The following is a 12,995-nucleotide window of genomic DNA, read 5'->3' as shown; positions in this document are numbered from 1 at the left end:
TATAAATAAAAATATTCCTTCCTGACCCCATGACTTGACATGACTTCCTCTCCTCCAGTCGCAGAGTTCTTTTTGCTCCTCTGAGCAGACAGCACCGCACAAGGGATTTCATTACCTAAATTCTGCTTCTCTTTGTAAAAGACACCAGAAATGCCTTTGATGGTGGCTGGGTCCGTTTTCTGAATCCTATCTCATAGGGTTAGCCAGTATTGTTTTTATTAAAAGTAGATTTAAAACTTTATTTTGGAAATGGTATTACGTACCATGGTATTACGTGGTAAATTAAGCTTATGAGCATTTGGTTTACATGCAATACAATGCTTAGATCAGGAAGGGTATTGTGATTTGTTACAATCCAGGTCTCCTTTTATAGTAATCCTAATAAACAACAATTAAGAGGAACGCTCCAACATTTACATGGCAGTAAACCCTTGTCCAATTTCTGACCAAAAGGAAGGGTAAACCTCCAAGTGATTCTAAAGTGCCAGTAAAAAAACAGAAATGATTTCAAATCCCCACCCATCCACCACCATCCAAAACTTGGGTGAGAAAAAGGTTTTAGCTTTCTTATTCTTATTAGATAAGAAAGTAGCAAACCTTATTTTTTACCATCCTGTTCTTCAGATTTCCGATGTTAGAGAGCAGCTAGGCACTAACCCCGTGCTACACGGCCTACATTGAAATGTTTTTGGCACCTGAAAAAGACGGGTAACGTTGCCAAACTTTTAGCGTTGGTGCTGCTTGGCAGCCCTGGTCAAACAGCTGATCCGCAGGAGTTCAGAGCGGGACACAGCAGGGTAGAGGCTGTCTGTTTGCTGAGAGAAGAAAACCTTTAGGTCACCACACAATATAAAATATTCATGCACAGTGAATATTTTATATTGAGATAGTGTGGCATACAGTTCAGAGGAGAATGCATGGTTTGATTACATTACTATATAATAAACACTTTCTGCGTGAAGTGTTGACATCTGTTAGGACTTGCACACAGGTGCTTAAAGTGGATGCACATTATTGCCTGCGGTTTGTGGCCTGTGATCATCCCTGCTGTCACATATTGCAGCAAAGGCACAAATGCATTATTTTTGTGTTGCAGCAACCTTTCTGGCATTGGTTTAACACCATGCATCCAGTTTAAGCTACAACACCTGTCCATTCATCGTCTCTAGAAAGCAGTCAGATGCAGCTGCTTCTTCTAGAAATATTAAGCAGCAACAGGATCATGTGACCCGATTATAGATAATGATCCTATGGTACAAAGTTTTATTGTGAAAGATACCAATTTTTTTTTTTTTTTTTTTTGCACGCACCAGGGGTGCTGAACTCATGATGGTGCCCTAAATTCTGCTGTCAGCTGATGATGGCATTTACGTAAAATATACATTTTACACTTACAGTATAGCAGCACGTGTGTTTTGTGGAAGAAGTTAGCATTGCCCAAAAATAATATTTCTATCATGTCTAAATACAACTGATTTATGATTTAGCTGCAGAACTGTTTTTGATTAGTTGAATTATCTTTATTGTTTCTTGTTGCAGGCTTGACACCACTCTCATAGACTTCACCGACATGAAGTGCCAACGAGGGGACCTCAGCTTCATCTTTAATGGCGATGCTCCCCCCTCAGAATCTTTTGTAGTTTTAGATAATGAACAGAAAGTTTACCAGAGAATACATCATGAGGTGAGCTTGTGAAAAAGGAAGTGAGTAGGGACTACTTTTTAAATATAAACCAGCTACATTTTGCAGTATGTTATCTTTTTTTCAAACACGTTTATTGTATATAAAAGAGTTACAAATACAAAAGAATTATATTTTATTTTACAAAATAAGTGGATGAAAATAGTGTTTCGTTTTTTTTTTTTTTTTAATTTTATTTATTTTTTACAGGAATCCGAAATGGAGACAGAAGAGGAGGTGGATATTTTAATGAGCAGTGATATCTATTCAGCAACCCTGTCTACTAAATCCATCTCATTTACACGTGCCCAGACCGGCTGGCTGTTCAGGGAGGATAAAACGGTATGTCTGTTTAATAATGAAGTGCACCCGGTAAAGATAATCAGTTACAGAATATTCTTTGAGGAACACATAGAGGCATAGACAAAGCGGCTCAGCGGTTCAACTTTTTATCCAGATGTTTCTTACCATCCTTCAGCCATCCCCATTTCCTTTTCTTTGTGATCTATTGATCCTAAAGTGCATATCCAGTAGATGCTGGGACACCCCAGCTTAGGGTTTTTTTTTTTTTTTTTAATGTAGCAAGTCTAAATAACATGGCTGCTGATTTGATGTCCATACTGCCACCAATCACATGTATACCTGCTGCTTGAGGTGGCCAAAGCACTCTTCTTCTGCCTCACTACTGCAACCATAGGTATATGTTCTGTGAATGATCCAGAACGCGAATGAAGGTAAAAGTAGTATATAACGTTTGGTGACTGTTGCCGTGTTTTCTGGATAGTGGCATTAGCTCAGTGATCCCCAGCCTTAGTGTGTTCCATAAAGTTCTGACATGCTCTCAGTCAAGTCATACGTATGCAATCGATAACACTTTGATAATGCTTAACATCGATAATGCTTCTTAATTGGCTGTGAGAGCTCTTACTAGACAGGGTGTGTGTTGGACCTCTGCAGAGAGACCATCCAAGGATCTTCTTTTTAGCATGATGACATTCTCTCAAGAGAATGTGTTTTTTTTTTAACCTGGAATGTATGTGGCTGTTTTTAAATTAAATGTTCAATTGGGGAAAAATCATGAGAAATGAATATGTCCCCCCAGCCAGACTCTACCTCACTTAGTGTATCTATACTGTTTTTTTTTTTTTTTTTTTCACCCAGAGTAGGGATTGCATTAAAATAAGTTGGCTTTTTATGTCTGTCCTGTTAAATTTTAACCTTACGCCTCTCCTGAAAATGAGACCAGAAGTAAGAATGTTTATAAATGATGGGGGATCCTCTCAAACAGAAGTCAACCGGTTCGAATCTCAGCCGTGACACTATCTGCATGGAGTTTGCAGGTTCTCCCTGTGTTTGTTTGGGTTTCCACCAGGAACTCTGGTTTCTTTCCACATTCCAAAAAGAAAAAAAAAGAAGAAGCCAGTTAACAGATAAGTTAACTGGCTTCCCCCCAAAAATTGACCTTAGACTGTATTAATGACATATGACTATGGTAGGGACATCAGATTGTGAGCTCCTTTGATTGACAGCTAGTGACATAACTATGGACTTTGTACAGTGCTGTGTACACTGCTGTGTAATATGTTGGTGCTATATAAATTCTGGATAATAACAAGAGGGGAGCCCATTTGTCCTCATTTTTATCTGAGATCCTGCTGTCTTTGTAACTTCTGTCTGGGGTTAAGGAGAGTGAATATTCTAATCTTTTTTTTTTTTTTTTTTCAGGAGCGTGTGGGGAATTTCTTAGCGGACTTCTATCTAGTAAATGGGCTAATATTAGAGTCCCGGAAAAGGAGGGAGCACCTCAGCGAGGAAGACATCCTACGAAATAAAGCCATCATGGAGAGCTTGAGCAAAGGAGGGAACCTGATGGAGCAGAACTTTGAGGTAGGTTTGGGTCAGCTGCCCATTACGAATAGAAAAGATTTACATTTTTTATACCTACCTCTTCATTTCACGTAGCAGAATGGTCAGTCAGGTTTATCAGATTGATAGGTCAGGAGTTCATTTTTAACCTGATGAAGTAATACCTCTATGAAATAAAGAAAACCTAACGAGTAAGCCCACCCAGAAATTTATAGTGGGAGAATGGCCCCAATGCCCCCTCTCCCCTTGTTGCCTTATTTATTAGTAAAGAAATTGACAGGAAAGAAATAATACTCTTTGAAACTTTGTGCCATCGTCTTCATCCACATAGTCCCACCGAGGGATTTTATGTTGATGGTCTTTTCCACTTTTAGCTTCACCTCACTATTTAATATTGGCTGGACCTACCCCTTAAAATAACTACATTGTATGTGGTCAGTATAGGGTATGCAATAGTATAACAAGAGGTAATGGTATACTTTCTTAGTTTTAAGAAATTTGTGATGTCTTGCCCTATAGGCAAAGTGACACCACTTTATTATATGGATATGGGATGTGACATTGAGTGATTCATAGACTGTAGAAAACCTATGTTTTATTCTCTCAATTACAGCCGGTAAGAAGACAGTCTCTGCCCACGCCTCCTCCGAACACAATTACCTGGGAAGAATATATGTCTGCAGAGAGCGGAAAGTAAGTTCTAGTTTCTTAAAGTGTGGCATAATTGTGCACAGGTACTTATTGCAGCTTAGACCTTAAAGCTTTCTCCAGGCAAATTTAGAACCGCTTCACTTCCACCCATTCACTACCATTTTCTTAAATCCCTTTCAAAGCTCTTTTCACTTGAATCTGCTGCTTTGAGACCCTCTTGCACCTCTTCTAGTGCACTGGTGGCCAATCACCTTAACCCTTCAAAACCACTATTGCAGAATGTTTAGTATGTTTTGTCGGTGCTCTTATAACCCTTATCATTCATTGTGTGGCATGTCCCAGACTTGGAATCTGTGTGTGAGTATTTGGGGGTAACTTAGTTGGCTGTAAACTTGACTCTGACTTGCTAAACCATGAATAAGAGGATACCTTTCAAAACAAGTTCATCAATTGAAGTTTGCTGTCTGATTTTGAATAGACAGATCAATATTATTTTCTTGTAATTTGATTTTGCATTTGTACCCTATGGTGGAGGTATTTATGGTTTCATTATGGAGGCTAGAGGCACAAAATTACTATCTATAAATACAAGACAGACCCCCAGTAACTGGAGACTAGTTATAAGTTGTATATGTATTTTTTTGTGTTTTTAGGGCTCCTCATCTTGGAAGAGAACTTGTGTGCAAAGAGAATAAGAAGACCTTCAAAGCAACAATTGCTGTGAGCCAGGACTTCCCTCTAGGGATTGAATCGTACGTTCCCTCCTATACAGACTGCAGTGTGATCAGTAAATGTTTCCTAACTGTATATCAACATAATTCATGCATACAACATGACTGTGCGCCTGTCTTTTTAAAGCCTAGCTGGCTGTTCATTGAAGGACAGTTTCTGATCATGTGATCTGTCAGCTTTGGCATATGCATCACATACAGATTGGGGACTTTACTGATAAAGTAACACTTTAGCCTTTTGGATAGCAGTGGTTTTATTATGCTGTTAACTGTCAGATGAACAGTAACATGGTGGTGCTAAATTTGTCGTCTAGACAATAAGGACTTCTAATCACAAGTGGGTTAATCATATGACAGTGGCATGACATGTTTTATAATGGCGCACTGTCGGTTCCCTCCTTGTAATAAAGCTTCAAGATTTGAATGGTCCTCTGTAGAATATTGCAGATTTAATACATATATTTTCCCTTCCTACAGACTGCTGAATGTTCTAGAAGTAATTGCACCTTTCAAGCACTTTAATAAACTTAGAGAATTTGTACAGATGAAGCTTCCTCCAGGTTTCCCTGTAAAATTAGGTAGGTAATATTTGTGACACTCTGAACATGTAGGGACCAAAGAAGAAATGATGAGTGTTGGACTGAGTGGATGGAGGTTGATGAGGACGGCTGGAAATGCATTTAGCAGGGGTTGAAGATTAGAAAAAACAACTGTTGTGTTTGTAGGCTTAGTAGTTAAAATTGGCCAATATTGATTATATAGTTTTTCATGGGCTCTGCTGCTGTCTGACACTTCCAGATACTTCTGTGTTGCACTCTGAAGTACTCTGGGTTAGGTTGCGTACACACGTTCAATAAAAGACTGAATGAGCGCCTTTCTCTATGGAGAGAGAAGGAGGAGAATGATGGAACGGCACCCAGCTGCGCTCTCTCCCCTTCACTTGTATTACGGCCGTTCATGGATCCGTCAGGACAGGTCCATGAACAACGGATGAGCACTGTACACACGTCAGATTCTCAACTGATATCGGCCCTGAGATTATCGGATGAGAATCATCTGACGTGTATGTAGCCTTAGTCTCCGCTTTTTTTGGAGACTGAGTTAGACAAAGAGAGAAACTATTGCTTTGCTATTGAGAACTATTCAATATCCCAAATAATTCTATCATGTTAAAACGTTGAAAAACTTTTGACTAAGGGGGGAAAAAAATGTCAAATTAGCTAAGACTATTATATTTTCACAGATGGTAAAGTCTGTAGACTTATGACCATCGCACCTATATAAGCTTGTTGGACATCGATTGCAAAACCAGGCACATTGAGTTGGTTTCTCTATGTGGCTATAACGGCCTCCACTGTCTGGGAAGCCAAACATTTGGTTTCTTTAGAACCTAGTTCCTGATTCCGCATTCCACAAGGTTAGGTACTGATGAAGACCTGGCTCACAATTGGCATGTCAGTTTGTTCTAAAGGTTGAGGTCCTGGGTGATCCAGCATTCCAGGTTTGCTGGATCACCCAGCTTCACTGATGAAAGTGAATCCTCTCGAGCCTTGGAGAGTTTTATTAACTCTGGCTTTGTGCACAGAAATGCAGTCATACTGGAACCCTAGGTTTCCTCCAGAGATTGCTAGGGGTTCCTTTAAGCAATCAGCAATCCAGATCTCAGGTCAGTTTAGGTGACCCCAATGATCTTTTTGGCTATCTGTAGGGTGACATTCTCCCCAATGGCCAGCAATGTAAGAGGAATTCTTCTCACTAATCATCATTCCAATGTACTGTGAGCTGGGGATATAATTATAGAAGGGGTTCCCTAAGGACCTGGAAGTTTTTTCAAGGGTTCCCCGTGTTACTAATTTTGATAAACATAAACACTGTTCTAAAGTGTCTTTGTATGCAGTCGTATTACAAGTACACTACATTGGAGACGCCTGAACTTACTATTGGCCTATTGACTGCTAGGTGCCCACTGATTTTTTTTTCTCTTTTATTCTCATATTTTTTTCTTTTTGTTTGCAGACATCCCTGTATTCCCGACCATCACAGCCACTGTAACGTTTCAAGAGTTTCGCTACGGAGAGTTTGAGGATTCCATATTTACGATACCGGATGACTACAAAGAGGATCCGAGCCGCTTTCCCGACTTATAAAAAGTTCTGCCGAGGATTTCGGTGTAGCGTAAGATTTCGCTTGAGGAAAATCAGACAGATTTCTTTAACAAACCGGAGCCTATGCGATTCTGTTCAATCGCAAGCAAAGTGCTTCTGATCTCTCGTAACCTGTGATCCGTTACCTCTAGGATCAATAACCAGCTGCACAGACCGGCAGTCAGTGGCATTATGGGAAAATCTTGATCTCCCCCCCCCCACCATCCCTCACACTTCCCATTCCTCAGTTTAATTCTTTCACTGCAGCTGTGGATCATCCAGCCATGTTCAGAACTTTTTTTGACACTCAAAACTTGTATAATTCCACCTTATATTTTAGGGTGAACTTTTAAATAATAGTTTGCTTTTTTTCCATAAATTATACACTATGTAATATTATGTATAGATTCCTGTTTGCTGGATATATATATATATAAAATAGAAGGCGTGTCCTTCTGTAGTCTAATGAAACATTTACTGAATACATCAGTGCAGACCATCACACCCACCGGGGGGGACCAGGTGTTTGGCTCCGGAGTGGGTGCAATTTATTATTTTTTTTAACACATTGACCTTTTTATTTAATTTTTCCTATTTTAAGTAATTGTAATTAACTTTTTATTGACAGATTTTTTTTTTTTATCCCATAACCACCTGGGACACAAACATCACCTTTCCAGTCTGCGTTAAGTTGTTCCTACAGAAGTTTATAGATTTTGTCCTAATATGCGTTTTACTAGGCAAAGAAAATTGGGTAACCCCTACCATGCAGCACCTAGTCAAACAAGCTTTAAAGGTCTATGAAAAAGGGAGAGAACACTCTTGTGTAAAACTAAACAAACGTTTATCCTGTTGTTTTTTTTTTTTAATATTGCAATATTAGCCAGATATCTGCGTGCTTGCAGTTACATTTTTTTGTTCCAGGGGATTGTTGCATTTTCTTTTAAAGGACTGCATTTTATCATAAAATTTAATACAAAAAAGAAAAAAAAATGCTGCCAACGGTACTGTTGATGGGAATTTCTTCCGCTTGGTTTCCAGTAAGATCTGTGACCTTGCTGGGATGGAAACCTTTCTAATAGACGTATAATATATGGAGTTCACTCGGCGCACCCTTGGTTCTACGAAGCAGATTTTCAGGCTTACAAAGTCAGGTCTTCCAAAAATGTTGCTTTTTACCGAAAGGGAAAGAAGAGTCCTTTTACTCCCCGTCGACGCATTCAAAGGACGTCCCCAAATCCCCATCACTGCAAAGATCTTTTTACTGGAAGATGTACACTTTGTCATATTTTTGTTTTTGCTGTTTGTTTTGTAACTAGTTAAGAGTTAATGATAACCATTTCTTGCTGGAACCACAACTAGTACTGGTTTAATTAAACAAAGATCAATCTGTTTTAATCGGCTTGTGTGGATTCTTTCTCAGATTTTGAAGGGCAACATCACAGCACTGGCAGCTCTCCCTTGCCAAGATCAGATTTGCAACTTTAAAATAGTCACGGGATGATCTGCCTGATACGAGAGGAGCAGGATTTTCACAAATGTGTTGTCTCAGCCAACATCTCTGTCCAGGAAATAGATGGTGACCCTGGATGATGCCTGGAAAAAGATAGCTCAGTCCTGCAGGAGAGTAAAGTAGATAAGAGAATTCTCTAGAAGGTAATATCTGCAACAGTTACTGACAGCATATACTTAACATGCGGGTAACAGGTTGGCTGTAGCTTGGCATTGATTGCAATACCTCTTACTATGAGAACATTATTTACGCTGCAGGTAAGAACTAGTAATGTGCAACCCATGTCCATGGTGAGAATTATTCATCCGGTCATACCAGTCTCTATGTTTAAGCATGAAAATCTGCTTATGAAGTGGTACAGAATTATTTTTTTGGCCACAAATGTGCTCATTTATTTTTTTTTAGTCGATATTGATAGGAGGGAAGGAAGCTGGTGGTGTAATCTCTCGCTACAGCTGGAACAGAACTTGAAATGGCATGGACTGATCTTTGTGGGAGACTTACCATTGGCTATTAACTAAATGGCTAGCCAGGGGCCCAAGGAGAAGCCATGCTGGAGCGTAGAGCCTTACACTCAAACCTAGATTTTTTTTTTTATGTAGTATAAAAATTACTTTTCTGGTTATTGCTAATACCTAAACTACGTAGTCTCACCAACTTAGTTTGCAGATTGTGATGATCGGCATAGCAGCCTCCATGTTTGTCAGTAAAATAGTCACTTTTGTCCATTTATACTCCCCACTTAATCTCTGCTTGTCGTCCAGCACTCTACATAAGCTCAATGTTGGGCTGTGTTTAAGCAAAGTTATTACGTACCCCTACCCCACATGTCAGCTGGCAGTACTGTGTGCTGCAATGAGTGAAACAAGGGAGGTCACATTTGCCCATTCACTTTGGTGTACCAGGTGTTGCTAAAGAGGTCCAGTTGGGTGATTTCCGGGAGCATTTAGTATGTAGGACATAACGATCCTGATACTCAGAATATTCCAACTCCACTTTGCTGATTTATGTCTCAGCACTCAGACACAGTACTGAACAAGGTAAGATTTGTGGTGGGTGCTCAGCTTTAGGAAGGCCACAGACAAACTTGTCAATTTCCTCAGTATTGATGTAACAAGCAGTTTGCCATCTGTTGCCCTTCAACCTTTCAAGTGGAATATAAGTCACACACTTCTGTTTGCAGGACGTGGCATATTTTTCTGTTTAACTTACTGTGCCAAGGGAGGTTGGATGTCTTTCACACCAGGATGCAGTGGCCAGGGCTGGGGGTGGCTAGAGCCATTATCAGTAACTGCCCCTGGTCTATTACCTTATATAATCTAGAATTTACCCCATGTAAGTTCCTTTATAAGCATATGGGCTAGCAGTGCTTGGAATAGTACTCCTGTACAGGTGGATATGTAAGCAGGAAACCAGAAAAATGTAGCAGGACAAACATTGGAAATGGCACCCTGGGAGGTACAAGGTCCTGTACCCAAAGGGGAGATATAGATACAGGTTCTCCCCAGGTTACATATGAGATTGTATATTTGTTCTTAAGTTGAGTTTGTATGTAAGTCAGAACAGGTACATTATTTTAATACATTTAAATAAGACAGATGTTTGTCCCAACATATTATTAGGCAGTGTGGTGTCAGTTACCGTAAAAAATCCTCACTGTGAGTTAATCACAAACAAAGCAAAAAAAAATCTTTATGGAGCCTAGACATTCATTAACTTTGGAGCAAGCTGTGCTTTGATATGCAAAAAGAAACTGCAGAGTTTGTCTTGGTCATTACAGTTACAAGAGGCTGCAGAAAGCACTCCCAACCCCCCCAGATCACCCACAACCTCAATGGTGTTTAGCAAAAGATTCCTTCTGCAAGTTATGCAAATGGCCCCTCTCCAAGCCTCCATCCTGCACACAAGGGAGCAGGGAAGCCCTGTGCATATCTAGGAGTAATCTGTATGTCAGATGACTTTAACTCAGTGACAACCTGTAAATAGATATATACACACAAAGACTGTGAACTAGTAGGTATAGACCAGTCTGGGAAGTGAAGCAGAGACCATGCCGTAATGCACCCTGACAATCATTGGGACCTGAAGTGTACCACAACACTCATCCCAATATGAATAGCAAACTCACAAACCTAATTGCCTGAACTTTTTCAGATCAGAAAAGGTTGGGAGTCAGCCAGAGCCACAAAAACTTAGAAAAGAGGGGAGACACCCCCTGTGGTTTTCCCCTAAAGGTTTTAGGGGATACAGTTAAAACTCACATTTTTAAGATCCGGGTCTAAGAAGTGAACGTGAGTCTGAAGAAAAAGGAAGAGGATTCACCAGACCTCTCCTGATTTCTCTTCAACTCTGGAAAATAACAGTGCCAGTGGCTTTTCTTGATGAGGTTGCCCCAGGCCAAAGTGGCATCACCTTGTGTGTTTAACCAGGGTGTAACTATTAGGATGATGCCAGAAAAATCTATGTATACATATGGAAGCACGGCCCTAGGAGAGCTGAGGCAAGAAGAAGCCAAAAAGCCTATACAATGTAGTTGCAAGTCTGTAACCCTAAGTTCCAATAAAGCTGAGTTTACTACTTGGGTGGAGGGATCTCTATGAGGAGAATCTCAGTCAGCCTTCATCATTTCAGAGATAACAGCCAGTAAAGTGCAGAGCCTACATGTTGTAACAGACTCCGAACAAAAAAAAAAAATGTTCAGATTTCCACCGAACCTCAACGTCTGTCATAAAATCAATAATATGCGGCCCGCCAGCACTGCTGACCACAGTATAAAATACACACGTACAAAAAAAGCTATTATATATTTCATTAGAGTTGATCAACTGCCGTGCAATTATCGGCCTGCTACTTGGCAGGATGGGAGTCCCCATGTGTGCACAGGAAATCCCCTACGTCAAAGTGGGCGTGTGCTGTGCGGGACCTGCATGGACCACACCCACCCTGATTCCAAACATTTGCTCTGCACGGAGCCTGGACTGACAACGGACTCTGTGCACAGGGAAAAGCACAAGTTACCCTGGTGGGCGTGTGCTGTGTGGGACACGCAGACCACACCCACACTAACCCCGAGTACGTGTTGAATGGTCGGCCCCCACACATTTTCACATCACCAAATCTGGCCCTCTTTGCAAAAAGTTTAGACACCCGTGTTAAAGTAAAGCTGAATCTGGACCACAAATTTAAATCCCTCTTACAGACCTCAAAACAGTAATCTGATCAGGTGGTGCACACTGCATTAAAAAGACCCAAGACTGTCATTTTAATTTTTGTAATGAGCGTAACGGACCTCCTAAACAAAGATTCATTAAATAGAGATAAAAGGGTCTCAGAGTCCGAATGAGCGCAGACTGAAGTAAAAGCTGCAGAGGAAAGCATTGATGAGTATATTGAACCTCTAAAGCTGGGATTGGCAATATAATATAATATATAATATAGATTGGCACAATATAAGCTAGATCGCATACAGGCTTTTCCTTGGGTCATGTTTGGAGACTTTAGGACTGCTCAAAATCCATGGTAGATTCCAAGAGGTATCATAAACAAGGGAACAGGAATCTATCTTAAAGATGTCATCATCCCCAGAGAGCAATAAGGAGAATGAGTGCCAGGGCTACCTAACCAACCCCCCAAAACTAGGATCAGACATGTTGCACTACCCAATGAGTCAAAGGAGGGTCCCAGGTACTCAACCACCAGCTGGTAGCATATGAGGGACAGATAGACGGATAGTCATGCCTAACAAGGTCACAAAGCAGACTAGTAACCAGAGATCAGAGTTACAGGAGGCTCAGCAGTCACCAGATGCTTTCTTGATCCCGAATGCTCCGAGATGAGCAAAGTGCACTTGTGACTTTTCACCAGGCAAATAATGCTGAGGAAGAGAAGCTGACAATAACTATTTCTTTGGTAGGATAGGTGGAACAATTAAACCTTTAAAGGGAAATATAAATGACCAACCTTAAGTTTACTGCCTTAATACATTTACTCTGCCTGTCCTACTTACCTTAGCTTTCCACAATAGTGCCAACAGATCCAGACCTTGAATGTGTGTCACTTCCAAGCTGTCCTCAAAAGGTCCAGTCCACTCGGTCTCTGGACTCAGCCCACTTAGAATTAATTCTTGCCTGAACAGCTACAGGAAAGACTAGATCTCACAACGAGAAGTGAGTGGGGTAAGTCATGCCACAGCAGAGCCGTTAAGACATTCAGACTCCTAGAACTCCAGCAACAATAAGGCAAGGTGGTAGTGGAACGGGTTAGCCAGTATTCAAATCCTCCTGTAGGTGGCAGTATAATTAAAGTAGAAAGACATCCTTTCCATCTTAAAATGCCAGGAAAAAAAATAAAATAAAAACCCACCGTTACCTCCCAGGAATCCAAAATATATACATTGAATGCTCTAGATA

At 40.5% G+C, this 12,995-nt stretch overlaps 1 protein-coding gene across 1 annotated transcript in view; it reads left to right on the top strand.

The window, feature by feature from the left end:
* The window catches only part of ANKRD13C (ankyrin repeat domain 13C), a gene marked incomplete in the record, with an annotated part of 26,902 nt that extends 18,431 nt beyond the window's left edge, over positions 1-8,471 (top strand). The window contains 7 exon segments of the mRNA XM_072419465.1: positions 1,540-1,684; positions 1,892-2,023; positions 3,407-3,568; positions 4,161-4,240; positions 4,852-4,950; positions 5,407-5,507; positions 6,946-8,471. Coding sequence (XP_072275566.1) covers positions 1,540-1,684; positions 1,892-2,023; positions 3,407-3,568; positions 4,161-4,240; positions 4,852-4,950; positions 5,407-5,507; positions 6,946-7,076 — 850 coding nt within the window.
* Between the last annotated feature and the right edge of the window lie 4,524 nt (positions 8,472-12,995).

Source organism: Pyxicephalus adspersus, chromosome 8, assembly GCF_032062135.1.
Source record: "Pyxicephalus adspersus chromosome 8, UCB_Pads_2.0, whole genome shotgun sequence".
NCBI lineage: Eukaryota > Metazoa > Chordata > Amphibia > Anura > Pyxicephalidae > Pyxicephalus > Pyxicephalus adspersus.
This window is presented reverse-complemented; position numbering and strand designations above follow the sequence as displayed.